The 17,075-nt window shown below is 35.7% G+C and overlaps 1 protein-coding gene across 1 annotated transcript; it reads left to right on the top strand.

The window, feature by feature from the left end:
• The first annotated feature begins 935 nt into the window (after window positions 1-935).
• LOC113240359 lies at window positions 936-12,038 on the top strand. The gene is made up of 8 exons (XM_026477639.1): window positions 936-1,034; window positions 2,001-2,160; window positions 3,680-3,731; window positions 4,120-4,270; window positions 5,230-5,364; window positions 7,319-8,080; window positions 9,548-9,683; window positions 10,661-12,038. The coding sequence occupies exons 1-8, from the start codon at window positions 948-950 to the stop codon at window positions 10,714-10,716; spliced, it is 1,539 nt and encodes a 512-aa protein (XP_026333424.1). The 5' UTR covers window positions 936-947; the 3' UTR covers window positions 10,717-12,038.
• The last annotated feature ends 5,037 nt before the right edge of the window (window positions 12,039-17,075 follow it).

The following is a 17,075-nucleotide window of genomic DNA, read 5'->3' as shown; positions in this document are numbered from 1 at the left end:
AAGTAATGGAATTGATCAACTTTATGTGCTGCAGAATTCTGATTCCTTAGCCTTTGGCTTCAATGAAGCAGTTTCACTAATTCGCTAGAGGATGGAAAAAAAAATCAAAGTTAATCAAAGTGATTCATTGAAAATTAAATGACATTGACGTTGACGTTCGGAAGTGCTTGTGCATGTGCTGGACTGCTGGATTGCTTGGTGTGCATCTTGATGAGCTTGATAAAATAGAATAGAATTATTTAGCGGAAATCTTGATACCGTCATTAGGTAAAAAGACGAAGAAGAAACTGATGACAGTGAAATAATGTAAAAACTTAGTAAAAGGGCTTACTTGGTTTTATCGTGGACATAACAATAATTTGCCTGTGACAGGGAAATCATTGAATCGAAATAAAATCAGTAAGTGTCTTGCATTAGCGTCTTTTATTATCAAGATAATTGTATAATAGTTGTCAAATTGGACCTCTTATATTGTGAAGACAATAGTATGCAGTATGTTACTTTATCTCGCAAAACTTTGTTTCAGTGATTACTTTCTCTCTGAAATGAATTCAGCAGTAACCAACAGTCAAACGTTACTCAACGCTATTAAAGGTACTGTGAAAGAGGAGCATATGGATCGATATAGTCCTTCAAACATGAGTACTGACGAGAACAACTCTGCAGATAATTTACCAGAAATAGATTCCGTGAATAGGACAAAAAAGACCGAACATACACTATCACGACGGTCTTCAAACGATAGTAAGAGTGATGAAGGTTCTAATATTTCCTCAAAAGGATCTATGATTTTGTCAAATAAAGAAACTGTTGGAAAAATCGACATAAAAGCAGAAAAGGCGACAAGCAACAGAATATTAAAACGGAAAAAGAGAAAATTTGATTGGGAAGTAATAATCGTGAATGAAGATTTGGTTAATGATGAAAATGGCGAAGAAGAAATTGAAATGAAAGAATATAAATATAAATTGACAGTGTCAAATTTTCCAACTCATTGGGGTGAAAATGAATTAAAGGAATTCATTTTGAAATTGGTTTGTATTCATTTTGAATTTTTATTTCTTTATCTCTTCGCCTTTCTCCTCAAGATACACAATTAATAAACATTTGTAAATACATACAATAAATGGAAAACAGTTGTGAGAGTGCTTGCACTGCCCAGTGAACGCTAGTCAGGAGCCAATAGAAATTAGACGCTTGTAGAAGAAGAGTGGTGCGATTGTGAGGCGGCAGCTGCTCATCTGTAGTGCCTTAGTGATGTTTAGTTTACTAATTGTGGTGGTAGAAATGGTGCATGTGTGTCACTGCAGTGGTGCAGCAACTGCTTAAATATTGTATGAGAATAAGAAGTGCAGCACAACAGTGGCACCACTGCACTGCAACTATAAGCGTGTGAATTACACTATGCTAAAGTTTTAGTATGTGCTAAAACTATTCCAGTTAGGCGTGTTTTATTACTCTCAGATATAACACCCACCTGCGTGAAGTATTGTATATCGAAATTGTCAAGTTTACAGGGGAGCATTTTAAAAATTTGAATTAACTGGAATGAGCATAACACGTGACTTTAGCATTTCTCAGATTTATTCAGCAAAGCTTGTTATTCACATAGAGCAATCATCTAATAGATCATCTAAGCTACCTAGGATTTCATAATACTCTGTCCATATATTATGCTCGTTTCAGTGAATTCAGAATTTTAAAACGCTCCCCTGTAAACTGGGTAATTTCGACATATCATACTTTATATAGGAGGGGTCGATATACTTTACATCCTACATTAATTGGTTAACTACGAGACAGATTTTGCCTAGTGGAGCCAGTGTAACCGGTTTAGAAAAAGTTTAAAAGTACATGTCTTAAACATACATATTCCATAATGTGTAATATAATGTATTCTCACTTCTATGCCTGTTGTCTGAAATTGAACTGTATTTGTTTTTATGTACAAATAAATTACTTACTTTCTTTTTACATGTGATATTTATTATTTATTTCAGCATGGCCCAGTAGATATGTTTTACATGTCAATAGATAAGCGGCATTATTTTGTCGGCACTATACAGCTACATTTTAGCACAAAAGATGATTGGAAGAAGGCGTGGGATGAGTTTAATGGAAAATGTGCTGATGACCAGAGGATATTTGCTCATGTTGATGGTAAATTCTAATTAAATTTTTGCTCTATATACTACTTCAGATCACGATACAAACATCTGTGGGATATTCGCAATTCATTCAATCAACATACAATTTCTTGTTTCATATTAGACTTATTACTAGTAATTGTTAAGATGGTGAGGAGATGCTCTTTAGCGCATATTGTACTACATCATAAATAAGTAATTAAAGTTTCAAATAATTCTGGTTTTCAAATGCTGTAGCTTTACATTTTTACACTTTCTCAAAAAATTATCACATTTTACCATTAATTTAAGTGTTAATAATTTTGATAATTTTCTTACAAATCGAGTTCTTAGGTTTTCATTGCTATACATTGAAACTATATTATATTCTCTTATCTAAAATCGCATATATTGCAGCCCGATTTTGCTCGTACTCCATAACCTAAGCATACATGGCTACCAAGACTTGTAGCGGTCTGATTAAGGCTGTAGAGAGCTTCTGACATTGGGCAGGAATGGGGTCATAATACCTGCCTGGGCTCTCATAAGATACTGGTCCAAATGAAGCTTTCCAATCTTAAGCTAAGCGAGAGCAAAAACCGAAGTTCTACCATAAAGCGAATGAGACTATTCTGGCATCTAATAAACCCATTTTGCTATCTAAAAAGCTCATATTCTTTGGCATCTCCTAAACCAATTTTGCGATCTAAAAAGCTCATTTTCTTTGGCAACTCCTAAACCAATTTTGCGATCTAAAAAGCTCATATTCTTTGGCCGATAGTCGAACAATCAAGGCGAAACACGTATCGAGTATATTTTTGGTGGTGATGTTTGTATTTGCATTTGTGTTATTTATTTTATGAAGAGGGATGATGGGAAAAGTAACTGCAGGAATGTTGTGGCGCATCGAGTATATAACCAAAAATACATAGATACGAAATGTCATTTAATTTGTTTGAAAACTATTCTGCCAAATAATTACGGTGACAACTGAGCTCCGATTGGCCAGCCCGAATTCGAAGCAATTGACGGGTTTCGTCCATTGTTTCTCTTCAATTCGTCCAGTTTAACTTGAGCTTTGCTATAATGGACGAAAATTGAAAAATTACATATTTAATGTTTAATTACCGATGAAATGTGGTCCGTTTGTTTTGTAATTAGATGTTTTGCTGTTTTTCCCACACCACCGAATGGAACAGTCCCCCATAGTTAGAGATATTATCTTTAAGAAAAATCGATACAGGCACAGCTATTTTGTATGCTTTAACCTACACTGGGTTCGTGGAGTAGGAAAGGAATTTGTTTCCATTTTTGTTACCATGAATTTCCGCAAACTAATCGTGCTACTAAGAAAATCTTGCAAATATTGTTGGCTCCTTGTAATTAGTGATGATCACATTAGACAAAATGCTATTCAGAATTATGAAGAGCAGCATACATACAAATTAGGCCATCCTAATAAAGAAACAAAAACTGTTAACAGTTAACCTTTTTATTGTAAATGTGCTTTTGAGTAAACGTCTTATTTTTATCATCAAACAATTCTTTCACAGATTTCATGGACTCAGATACCGACACGGAAAGTGCAGAGCCTCCAATCAAAAAGTAAAAAATAAATGCTATTGTGTGACTGTTTAAACTATTCCGCTTCTTCAGTCGACTCTGTTCAGAATTAATTTTTGTCCCTTGTGATAGGAAAAATATTAATGTTAAATAATTTGTACAACTCACTAAAGTTTATTGTTGTAAAGTGTTGGCATAGTTGACAAAGTTTTGGTATAGTTGACAAAGTTTTGGTATAGTGGACAAAGTTTTGGTATAGTGGAGTACCAGGGTAACAGATTGCTCAGCACTTCACCGCGCACTACTAAAGGCGCCTTTAGCGTGGTCTTGCTTAAACTATCAGACAAGTCTTATGTGTTTTTAAACTATACTTATTACCTATGTAATTTTTTAAATAAAAAAATTATTAGCATGTACATAATTTTTGCAGGATAAGAGAGAACATAGAACCAGAGGATAATTCAAAGTCCGACATTGATGTATGGGAAACTGATCCCAAAGGCTTGTACGGATTGAAACCCGAGTTCTTACAGACTTTAGGAATAACACCACCAATAGACAGATGGGTGCATGTTTCTAATGTAAGTTTTAATATAAGTCATTGTAAATGTTATTTATAGCACTTAAAAAAATAACAAAGAATAGCTTTAATATTTATTGTAATCAATATGTTTTTCTACCATGATTATTCATTGATTTTTTGTGAAATTACTCGTCTAGTTTATTATAATTATTAATACAAGGTAGGAACACAAACAAAAATTCCTTCGATCTGAACACGAATCTGCATCTGACCCATACCCGGGTGACCGCTTTACCAACTGAGCTACAGATCGAGTCGGTAGACCTTACTTTTAGATTTTTGTATGTGTTTATCACAGATCTTTGTTTTAACAGCTATTTGGCCGTAGTGCCACCAGTGACAAATCTATGAAAGGTTTTCTTCACTCAACCTGCCCCCGTAGCATGGCTACGCATGATAGTCGCGACGCGCGCGATAAAATTGAAATAAGCGCGCCCTATTGGCTATCTAAATTAGATCTGATTGTGACAGCCAATAGCACGCGCATGTTTCAATTTTATCGCGCGATTCGCGACTATCATGCGTAGCCATCCTACGGGAGCTGGTACCTTTATAGCTACTGTTGACAAGAGATGTTGCTTCATAAATTGTAATATCATATCAGATGGAAGGAATTTTTCTTTCTGTTCGAGTAATAATTCAACAATAGCTTTTTTATTTACTATATATAAAAAATCATAAATACTAAACATGTTGTAATGCAATGTAGCAGAAACTGTACCATTTTCCCGTACATTGCGTAAATTCTTCGGTGGTAGTCTGGCTGCGTTTTATAGTGAGTTAATGAGTGGATTTTTTTTGTTATAGAATAGAATAAAATCAAAGCATGTTAATCTAACATTTTTTTAAAGTCATTTTTTTGTTTAAAGGTAATGGCTAAAACTGCAGAGACTCGTTAACATCCAAAAGTAGGTTGAATGCATTACCTATTCAAGAAAACTATAAATTGCTTTACAGGTAAGGTGTGACAAGAATGAACTAAAAGAAGTAATGGAGTTAGCAGGAGAGGTGTTAATGTGCACTGTGTCATTCTTTGCTGCCAATGTGAAATATGCGAAGGTCATGTATTCTCATCCTTTAGAGGCAGTTCAGGTATGTGTATAATTCTTCTTTATCATATTTTACAAGTTAACAAAGAATTCTAAGGGCCCCTTTAAAATGTTAAGATACACTTTTTATATATTTTTTACTTTCTTGCTTTTCTTGAATTCTGCCAGTGCCAAGTCAGTCATGCGAGTTACGCTTTTTTTTTAAATTTATGATTAACTATTTAAAACTGCTCTTTTAGTTACTACGTTACTATTTCGATTCCGTAATACGAAATAATACCATATACCAACACCATTCGTGATATTGACACATATGACGGGGGAAATTCCGTTTATACAGGCCTGCGTACATTCCACACAGTTGGCTAATCTGCCATGCTTGGTGCGCCAACATTGCAATATTGCTATGTTAGGTGTCGCCTTTTTAATGATTACCTAGTAGTGATCTCTACAATAATGTAATGAATTAATATTAACGCCATCTATTTGTTAAAAATAACAGGGTAACATTCCATTTTAAATAACGTTCCATTTCGATGAATGTCAAAACGAGGTTATAAATTAAACGCGCTGTTTGTAGTTTGCTTCCAGAACGTCGTCGTTCGTCGTAATTTAAATAAAACCGGTTATTAATAATGTAACATCAAATTTAAATAAAAAAACTCATTGAAAGTTGAAATTTATAACTTCTTTTTGATTATTAGTTTGCTAAAAAGAATGTGCATAATGCTGTTAGGTGACTGTATCCACCTACGTGTAAATCCGTTAAAGGGATTGTAGTAGGTAGGCTAGATTTAAGAACCACTGTTAATTAAAAAAAATAATGGTACTGACTTTGTGCCAACGTCATATTAAAACTGCCTCTGTGGTCGAATTGTTAACTAGACTGCCACGCAGAGGTCACAGGTACGACTCTCATATACATATATTTCTCTTTTGAGGTTAGAGGGTGTAATTTGTGGTTGTCTATGTGTGTGTCCATGGTACCCGCGACACATGGTTTCCCTAGTGCGGGGCTGTGTTGAGTGTGTGTGTTATTATTATTATTATTTATTTGCACAGCAGACGCAAGTGACGTCATCAGTCTTCTACCTTAAAAGAGCGTCGTCTCTGTCATATAATGCACTAAATGTTTTATTCTGTACATGCTTACCTTTTTGTACTGTCGTTCATCCTCAGTATTTTGCAGTATTTTGCTGTTAAACAGGCAGGTAACAGATGCTTAAAACTTGTTAAAACGAACTTATAAACTATTTTTTTAATTTGTTTAGACACCAAATCTACTTTATCATCTTACAATCCATCAAACTGCAATGGGAAAAGCGCTACACGCCTAATATATATTCAAACCAAATCAGATGCCTTTATTATTACTTAATTTATTAACATAGTTTTCAGTGTATTCAGTTTTAAATGTCATCGAAGTTTAATACAATATACATAGATTTAGATTTATCACATATTACTTTCATTTTAAAATTTAATTTTAGTATATCGCATGTTTACATTATTTATTATTTATATATTTATTATTAATTTAGATTAAGGACCCCATGTTGGATATAGGCCTCCTTCAACTTTTTCCACTTAACTCTATCCTTTGCTATTTCCATTCAGTGTTGTCCTGCTGTTGATAGGATGTCGTCCCCACATCTGGTCCTTGGTCTTCCTATTTTTCTTGTACATTAAAGTTTTGAATGTACTACATATAATTACATGCTTCAGGCCCAAACGAGTATCGTTCTCTTTTGTATGAAAAAACTTATCTTTCTACATATTCATTCTACATATATAATCGTATTGAATACGTAGCGCTAGCTTTGAATGCGATATTTTCATTACAATGTACACTGGGCGTTTACGGGATCAGAGGTATTATATCTGGGTCTGAATCACTTCACATATTATGTATACTATGAGATACATGGGGCCCTAGGGGGCTATATTTATTTATTGGCAACTTAACAAAGATTACTAACTGCTACTTTCTTTTTCAGGCAATATCAATGTTAAATGACCAAGAACTATATGGAGCGAAGCTTAAAATAGTAATGGACCACCTTGATAGTAATCTTACACACGTACTGCCAAAGGGACTCAAATCTGTGGGACCAGGTTTAGGAGTTATGGGTGTTCATTTAAGGGATGTTGTCCGCCAATATGAACGATATGTTAAAGGCTTCAACTCTGGTGTTAACAAGGAGTTTTTTCTAGAAATAGATGGCCACAATTACTGCAAAACTGTCTCCCGAAATAGATCGCGGAATTATTCTCAAGGTCATGTAACAAAATCTTTGAATTTGATGCCTTTAAGGCATCAAATACCGCAACCTGTACCACCAGCATCTTATGCTGGCAATTATAGACCTAACGGTCCTATTAATTATGGTTCTCAGACCAACCCTGGACATATGGGGCATCCTGTAATACCCAGTCATATGTGTCCTATGCCCAATCCTGGTCCTTCAGGGCCGATGGTCCCTAACATTCCATTGAATTGCCCTGTGGGTCCAGTTGGGCCTATTGGGCCAGTATGTCCCCCACGGCAAATGGGTCCAAATATCCCGGTTAATGGCCCACGACCCGTGGGGCCAGTACCTGCACCTGTCGGCCTCGTACCAAGACCTGGTAACCCCGGTGTAGGACCACGAGGGCCAGTTGCAGCCGTTGCTGGTCAGAGTCCCAGTGCTAGTCCGGGTCCGATGAGTACTGTAGCAGTACAGCAACCTCAAGAACATGTTACAGTGGAGCTTAGTAATGTATGTACGCATTATTATTTGCTTAAACAATTTCTTTTGCAATCAAGTATATAGTCGGGTATATAATCAGAAATAGAGACGAAATGTCATTTATTTTGTTAGAAAACTATTCTGTCAAATGGCAACTGCGGACAACTGCGCTCCGATTGGTCATTAGAGTTGGGCAAGCAAATATTATATTATCCAAATCGATAGTCAAGGTTATAAATAACATTATAAATAGCCATTACCTGTTTTTTTAGACGACTGACCAAACAAAGGAGCGTAATGTTTTCATTGTGAATATATGTAATGAAATATCGTTTCTTGATTCCTCTGTAACTTCTGATTGTTTTAACCGATTTCAGTGCAAGTGTTGATATTTATAATTGATGTATTACTGACGTGTTACCAGGAATGTAGGCTCTTATTTCGTCTCTATTTCTGGTTATATACTCGATAGGTGGAGGTAACAGGAACATATTTTGAGTCAAATGTTTTGAGCTCTATGAAGAACAGATAAAGTCTTTAACGATTTTCAAGTACACTAAACTTGCTTTGTTTGTCAGCTTCACATGTTTTAACAATCGTTACGATTTATTTGTCGAAAACATGCAGATTATGCTAACGTTTTTCTTCCCCCGGTAGGGTATTACGGTATAGTCGTCGCCTTGTGTTCCATTACCTTGTGTTCTCAAGTTTTCACAACTGTCAAATTTGTTTTTTCCGCCTTTTGGATTTGGAGCATATTAGCGACATCTTTTTGAAAGTCGTTTAAACTAATTTGTGTTTTATCGACTGAGAGTCTATAGTGATATACTCTTAGTTTATGAGTTAAAGCTTCAAGTCTCTTTTGGTCCGGTGTTCTTCTTACCCCACCTGACTCTACTTCTTTTTTAGCATTAGACAGAAGGAAAATTTGGCTATTTTCTGACCGGCTTAGGGTCGAAACACAATACTGCGAATCGGCAAAAGAAAACTGCGACGCGAATTCCTTCAACGATCGTCAACCGTACTGAACGCATTTAATTAAACTAGGTACTGACATGGATCGTAAAAAGATTGTTTGTTGCTCTGCTGTTATTGATGAGAAAGTATAGAAAAAAAGACACAAATACGATTAACATCGCAGGAGTGTGCGATGCGGAGCAATTAATAATAACACACTCAACATAGCCCCGCACTACGGAAACCCTGTGTCGCGGGTGCCATGGACACACACATGACAACCACAAATTACACCCAAACTCACGAGAGAAATAAATGTAGGCCATACAAATGGTGCGTGGCAGTCCGGCATGGTAACCGTTCGGTCACGGAGGCAGTAAATTCGCAAATTCTAGCGATGCATCGTGCGAGCTCGTCGATTTTTGCGATGCGACGTCGCAGCGCAGTTTTGTGTTTCGGTTCCTTAATGCGATTCCGCGTCGATAAGTGTGGTTTATTCCTAATTGGACGCACCACATACCGTCATGTCTCCATTTTCAGCTTCCACTGTCAACGACATTCCCGTTGCTCTGCGACAAGATGGCGCAGTGCGGTGCGGTAATGTCCCTGCAGTTAGGCGCGCCGGGCTGCGCCATCGTACAGTTCGCCAACCGCATGTCTGCTGAGAAATGCCACAGTATCCTTTTACAAAAATTAAAAAAAAGATACGCGCAGGTGTAAGTCTACATCATGATTTTTAATAAGTTCATCATCAACACAGTTTTCATACTAGTTACCACCGTTATACCACGTACTAAACGTTTTTAAGATTATTAAGTGACGACACGACTTTATAGAGAGCTAATAAAGTAGGTTAGAGTTTGTATAGGGAAGTACTGCCACTTTACCTATTTTCGCTGCCAAGCAGTGATGTAAGCATTACTAAGTTTCGGTTTTGAAGGGTAAGGGTGCTGGTGAAATTACAGGCACATGGGTCTTGTTAACTTATCCCAGCGTGACGGGCGCAGGGGCAATGCCCCTCAGATCTTTGCGAATTAAAGCTCTAAGTGGTATTGGAGTTGTTATGCACAGGCGTGTCGTTTAGCATCAGGCATATGACTTGTTTATTCCGTTACCACGGCATCAACCTTTTTTTATGGTATTAAAAATGGTTGATTTTGCATTCAAATCAATAAATGAAGAAATTTACAAGTATTGACAGTTCAATTTAAAGCTGCTGTTAACTGTAAAGGTACCTGGCTATATGAAGAAAAACTTTCATAGATGTCTGACAGAAGCGCTACACGGCAAAAAAGTCGTTACAAAATAAAAACAAAAATCTGCAATAAGCACGTAGTAAAATTCGTTAGGTCTGCTGGTTTGTTCCTTAGCTTAGTTGGAAGAGCGTCGGCCTGGTATGCTGAAGGCGCTGATTCGTATCCAGCTGGATCGAAGGAATTTTTCTTAGTGTTCGCTCTTTGTTTCAATAATTATAACACTAGTGGAGTAATTTCCCAAAAAAACTAATTGAATATTATGGTCGTAAAACATTATATACATATATATTTAATAAATTTCACATTACAATTCATTTAAGTTTGTCAGTACATAACGTTCTAATTATACAAATATTTTCTACGTCGTATACATACTATTCCTTAATCATCTTCACAGAGCAATACAATCAATGCCTCGTTATGGGTAACGTGATTGAGGTGAAATTCCTTTAAACACGGTCATTGCGGTGGGTATGTATACTCTTTATTTTCAGGATTATATTTTCTTCAATTCCCGCAGTTGTTTACATCAATTCAATTCGGAAGGTTTAACATCTCTTCCAAAGGTAATTGTTTCTATCAGTTTTTTAAAAGTACTAAGTCTATCAGTATTTATGCAAGAAAAGTCTAGGTAGCACTTACGAAATTACACGAAATTACACGACGCGTTATTTAAAACAAGATGTATTCTAGATAGGGTTGCAATGCATGTATAATATACATAACGGAAGCAGTGTGCCCTTCAAAGGGAAGGGACTTCTGGGATTGGTAACCTTTTCAACCCGTTACACGTCTTAGAGACACACGATGTTCCTAACGATTTTGGTACTGTTCTAGAGCCACGTCGTGTCTCTAAAGTGCAGCTGTGTTTTCATCCACTATTATATATATATATAAAAAATATTTTTACCTGCATCGTTAGGGCAACGTGAGTTTCTAGGATGCGTACAACTCTATTTCCAGGGCTGGGCAAAATACTTACTGTCTTAATTAAAATATAACACAAAATATATTTTACTCCAAAAAGCCAATAATGTTACCATTTTGTGTTGTAATGTTACCATTTCATTGTGTGCGTTATTTATTTCTAAGCTAACAACCGTCGAGACCAATTTAATGAGCCCATAGACCATATGTTCCCAAACGTTTTGACTCACCGCCTTTAGTAGGCAAGATAAACAAATTTCAACCGTCCCCCTAGGACACTTCACCGCCCACTGGGGGGTAAGGACCACTTTGGGAAACGATGCCATAGACTATACTTCTACTGTAGGCGGTTGAGGAGTTGGGTAGTCTGCAGGCTGTCCTGGTTGCAGCATTAGATCAAATTTACCATGTTTATTGCAGTGTCATCGGATTTCCGTAGTATATACGAAGTGAAATAAATATTCATTTCATAACTGAGGTCCGTACACTAATTGGGAAAAGAACTGATGACCTTTAAACAATTGGTCAGATGATTATTACAACAAAGATCGAATATAAAAGATCGATATCGATAATAAAAGATCACCTGTGGCTCAGTTGGTAAGAGCAATGCTACGGTGCAGCATGGTCGTGGGTTCAAGTCCCACTGGGTCGAAGAAATTTTTCTGTGTTCTATTTTTGTGTTAATAATCATAACAAAACTAGTGGAATTATTCCACATAAAGTCTATATAATACAGTTGGTCAGATGTTCATCAAATATAGTTACGGACTATTTCGATTAAATTAACCTTAAAAAAAAATATTAAATCAGTCCATCCGTTTGGGAGCTACGATATTACAGCAAACATACATATATGCGAACAAAGGCTTCAAACTTTATTCAGATGAATAGAAGGAGAAAGAGGAGGAAAAAAGAGAGCTTTTTGAGTTGGGGGTTAAAAAATACATAATTATAACTTTTTTATTAAAAAAAACCGACCTAAACCGTTCGTGGAATTACTTGCCAAGTTTTATTGGAATCGATAAACGGAAAGTGTTGGAAACCAGATTCATCCCCTAGTTTGCCACCCTTCGAGGTGGCATATATTATTCAAATTTAAATGGGGCCCCTCTTTCCAAGAAAAAAACAAATCATCAAAATCGGTTGACAATTGCTGGAGTAATAGAGGATTACTCATCATATCTTACACAAAAAAAATACAGTCGAATTAAGCACCTCTTTTAATAAAAAATACAAATACGTTAGTACGTCTTTGTATGTCAAGTAAGTCTTACAATTACATGTAATTCAAATACTGCCCAGCCCTGCCTATAATCAATGGCGCCAACGTCTCAGCTTACAATGGAAATATAATTTACATATTGGCCGTGCGTCCCTTCAAAAGGATTCAATGAAACTATATTTTCTTCTTGATACTTTCCAGTGGTCAAATAGGTGAACACCTATTTTCTTATCGAATGTAACAGGGAGCTACTTACGGTTGAATCAGATTTAGCACGCTTCAGCATTGCCGATAACAAAATCAGGTGTGTGTGGTGCTGATAAAAGTGGTTTTATTTTTATTTTGTGTCTCTATATTTATAGCAACATACCACAGGTTTTTCTCAATTAGATTATAAGTGAGCTTTTAATTTCATATAAGTAATTACTTTAGTAGTATTACTATGTATTTTGTAGCTGTAAAATCAATGAACTATAACTATAATACTATTATTTTATATACGTCTTTATAATAATTACGAAATAAGTTCCAGAATTGTAGATTAACTTTCAAAATAAATTGTGTAGTTTGGTTTTTAAATGTGTCGTGTATGTATGATTATTTAATCTTTGAAAAAATATGACTTATAATTATTAATACAAAGATCGAGCACCTAGGAAAAATTCCTTCGATCCGGCCGGATTTGAACTGACGTTTTCTAGCAAACCGTGCCAGACGCTATGCCAACTAAGCAACGGAAACCAATGAACCAGTGGACCTCACGAATTTTTCTATGTGCCAACAACAACAACAAGGATCGTTGTATTTAGTTTTTCAACGACTTTTTAGCCGTAGCTCCATCTATGAGAAATTTATGAAAGTAGTTCGACTAGAAGACGTCGGTTCGAATCCGGCCGGATCGAAGGAATTTTTTCTAAGCGTCCGATCTTTGTATTAATAATTATAACAAACTAGTGGAGTAATTTCACAGAAAATAATTGAATATCAATTCAATACAAATTTAAAATATGACTTGTTAGGCTAAGTATGTGTTTACATAGATAACACAAACATGTTATCATTATCACCTAGCCATTCCTTGTGAATTTTCGTAGTTTAAATATGAATAGTTTATTTCATTATTATAATAAGGGTTTTCTCTTTGTTATTTGTAAGAAAGTGGTCTACAATACACTGTTTCACCCATAGACATATATCTAGATAGACGCCGCAATTGTACGTACTTCGCGTGGCCAAAGTAATTGAAATTCACTTACTTGCTGCTGCTACAGTTCGCGAAAAAAACATAATTGTGCCATTACAAACTGATCAACATTTTTGTAAAAACAAGTAAAATAAAGGACTTAACCATTTTATTCTAGAATTTTTGTACCATATTATTATTACGACTATTTGTAATCAACAAATACTTGAACAAAAATTATTATATTTAGAATCGATTAATCGAATGCGTATTCCGTTCAATCAATCGATTTAGAGCGAGCGGAAGGAGGTTCCCATCACTAAATACGAGTAGCTCCATTGGCGTCATAGTGGGTACAAAAATGTGGTACGCTTGGTTTTCATAAAATTTGCTGTACTTGCGGCGTCTATCTAGATATAAGTCTGTGGTTCCACCACTGATTTTTACGATTATGCTGACTATTTATTTATAGAATCGGCACCAATCGTAAAATGTAACGGTGCAACGCTCTTCTCGGTTGATTAGCTTCTTCAATTGATTAGATTTTTTTTATATAGTTGTAGTTTTATCATTGTAAGAGTGCCGTTTCCATCTACTTATTTTTAGGGATATTTTATATTTACGATATCTATGTTGGATGTTGTAGGTATTTTCAGGCATTTTTAAAAAGTAAGAATATTTCGATTTAGTGGTTCGAGTGTTATTTACACACGCTGCTGGTAACAATAGGTTCAACGTTAACTGAACTTTTGAGCACATTTTTATACAATGTTGTTAGCAATACGATAACAGTTTTCCTATGTAATTTTTAAGTTAATTTTAACTATGAATATTATAATATTATTTTGTTTGTTAGGTACCTATATTTATACAATTATTTTATACACTACTATTATTTTCGGTTATAAATTATAGGTAATTTTAAAATATACCTTACATAGTTATAGTTAAGTATACTTAGGTTTTTAATTAAATAAAAATATCGTGATAAATTATAAACTTGTTTCAATTTTTCCATTCGCATCCTTCCTTATGCTAGCGATCAAACTAAAACGATGATCTCGGTAGCCCAACGGTTTGCATTATGGGCACTGGATGAGGAGATCTCAAGTTCAATTCACAATATCTTTTGATTTTTTTTCTCTGTCGTCGAGTGGCTTGCACGCCGGTTTTTATGGTGTCGCCATCTCTGAGGTTTCGGGTTCGATCTCCGACCGGGCAAGTGTAGAAAACTAACTTTTTCTATTTCCTTATTTTTTCTATTGTCTTGGGTCTAGAGGTTTGTGGTACCGTCGTTGTTTTCGATTTCCATAACACAAGTTTTTTTTTTATTTTTTTTTTTTTTTTGATTGAAAATTATGATAGTACCCATATCTCCACCATTCTATGGTCCCTACTACATCTCTTGTTTGACAGCAGGCAATTGATGTGGTTGTTTGACACATTATTAATATTTTGGATATCTATTTAGAATCGCGCCTCTCCCAAAAAGATTAATTTATTATTATTATTGTCGCCGATGGAGCAGTTTTGTACTGGAATGGCGACCACGTCAAAGAAAACTTAGTGTGAGACGCCCTCCGGCAAGATGGACGGACGACCTGAGCAAGGTGGCCGGCAATGGCTGGATGCGGGCGGCACAAGACCGTGAGAGTTTGCGTGCTCTAGGGGAGGCTAAGTCCAGCAGTGGATGCGTGTAAGGTGATGATGATTATTATTATTATTAAAGTTGTCTATTACTCCGGGCCTTAATTCTGCTGATTCTTTTGAACCCACTGGTCATTGTAATTCCATTGAGACTCCATTAGGGTTCGTAGTATCTGAACCCGGGGTCAGTTTAAATTTGCAACGGAACCCGAATGAGCCCAAATGCGAGTAACTTGTGATCCTAAGACTGGTTGCTTGTCAAAAATAATTAAATTTGAGTCGCATCCAGTGCCGGGTTCAGTTGCACCACGTGAGATGACATTAAATTTGTATCGTCTGAACCCGAATTCATTTTCGATAGATGTAGGTACGTTTATGTTGGTACATTGTTGCTTTAAGGGGTGATCAAGTGCCGATCGCTTAATTTTAATTACTATTTTGACGTCACCACGCGTCAGTTTTTTTGTTTTATTTCATTAATGTGTTCTATTTCTGAATCTTATGCACAGGAAAAAGTGGACAGTGATTTTTTTATCACCCTGTATAATATTAGTATACTACACCGTGCGTCGACGTGTCATGGACTCGCCATTGAAGAACAGAATACAAAAAAGAAGTAACAATGGCAGTTGAATAGAAGCTCTATGGCTAGTTACTGACAAGGCATATTACTCTGCACTTTTAGCAGAATACTAAACGTATAAAATTAGCACTCTATCTTGGACTTGGCTCCCTGTTTATTCGTGCCATAAACGCTGTACTTTATCATAGTGTAATAAGACTAGTAGGTTAACTTCTGCCTGTTTGACGCATCAATGTTTACCGTACTTCGTTCGAAGAGTAAGGTTGGCACATTATTATTTTACTTGTACCAACAAGTTGTAAACATAATTTAACAAAAACTAAGGTGTTTGTCGCAGTATTCTTGTGCAATTTTGAAATAACTTTTTGTTAAATTCTTCTTTAACTGCTTCCATGATGTAACAGTCACCACGCACGTATGTCACGTCGAGTCCCGGGTTCGATTCTTGGGCCGGGAGAAATATTTGTATGGCCAACATTTATATCTCTCGTGAGTTTGGGTGTAACTTGTCATCTATGTGTGTGTTCATGGCATGTGTTCCCTACTACGAGGCTATAAGTATGTGCGTTATTATTATATTAAATGCAGTACTTACGTATTGGTACTTTAAAACCAGCATCACGAACGGTATCTCAGTTATAGGAATATGATTATGAAATCGAAATGAAATGCTGAACAATTCTGAATTTAAAGCACTGTTCAAATTCGCGTCCGGTTCAATTCTTAATGGCGTGCGTGCGTTACAGATTTTTATTAATTTTAGTGCACGTCTGTTAAATTGTCTACTAGCATAGGTTGATTTTACAGTATCGTGGCGAATCACAAAATGGCATCTTTTTTTCACTACGCAAGAGTCATAACTTTGAGTTTTGTGTATCCTTAACGTCACTTGAAGTATAGGTAATGTATATATAATTTTCGCATTGTCAATTAAAACTGTTGTGGCTTAAATATAAAAGCTAATTTATAAGTATGGTGTTGTTAACTGTTTTGTAGATCTATTATTATTATTATTATATATTCTTTATTGCACCAAACAAATAAACAGAAACAAAAAAAAAACATAAGGTGAGCAAAGGTGGACTTATCTCTAAAAGAGATCTCTTCCAGCCAACCCAAGGCAGTGAGAGCAAAGGTTTTAAGCGGGGAACGGCGTGCAAAAGAGATAACAAAAGATGATAATCTACATGTATAAAATATGCATATATAAAATTACCGTTAAATAATTAAAATAGTATATAAATAAA

This window comes from Hyposmocoma kahamanoa, unplaced genomic scaffold (assembly GCF_003589595.1).
Source record: "Hyposmocoma kahamanoa isolate Upper Pololo Valley unplaced genomic scaffold, ASM358959v1 134, whole genome shotgun sequence".
Classification (NCBI taxonomy): domain Eukaryota; kingdom Metazoa; phylum Arthropoda; class Insecta; order Lepidoptera; family Cosmopterigidae; genus Hyposmocoma; species Hyposmocoma kahamanoa.
Note: the sequence above shows the minus strand (reverse complement) of the source record. Positions and strands in the feature narration are given on the sequence as shown.

Bases quoted from the DNA above. Each gene is read 5' to 3' on its own strand.
- LOC113240359 (XM_026477639.1), top strand. From the start codon at position 948: ATGAAAGAATATAAATATAAATTGACAGTGTCAAATTTTCCAACTCAT. The intron at 4,271-5,229 runs GTAAGTTTTAAT...ATTGCTTTACAG, and splicing joins GATGGGTGCATGTTTCTAAT to GTAAGGTGTGACAAGAATGA. The intron at 5,365-7,318 runs GTATGTGTATAA...TTTCTTTTTCAG, and splicing joins ATCCTTTAGAGGCAGTTCAG to GCAATATCAATGTTAAATGA.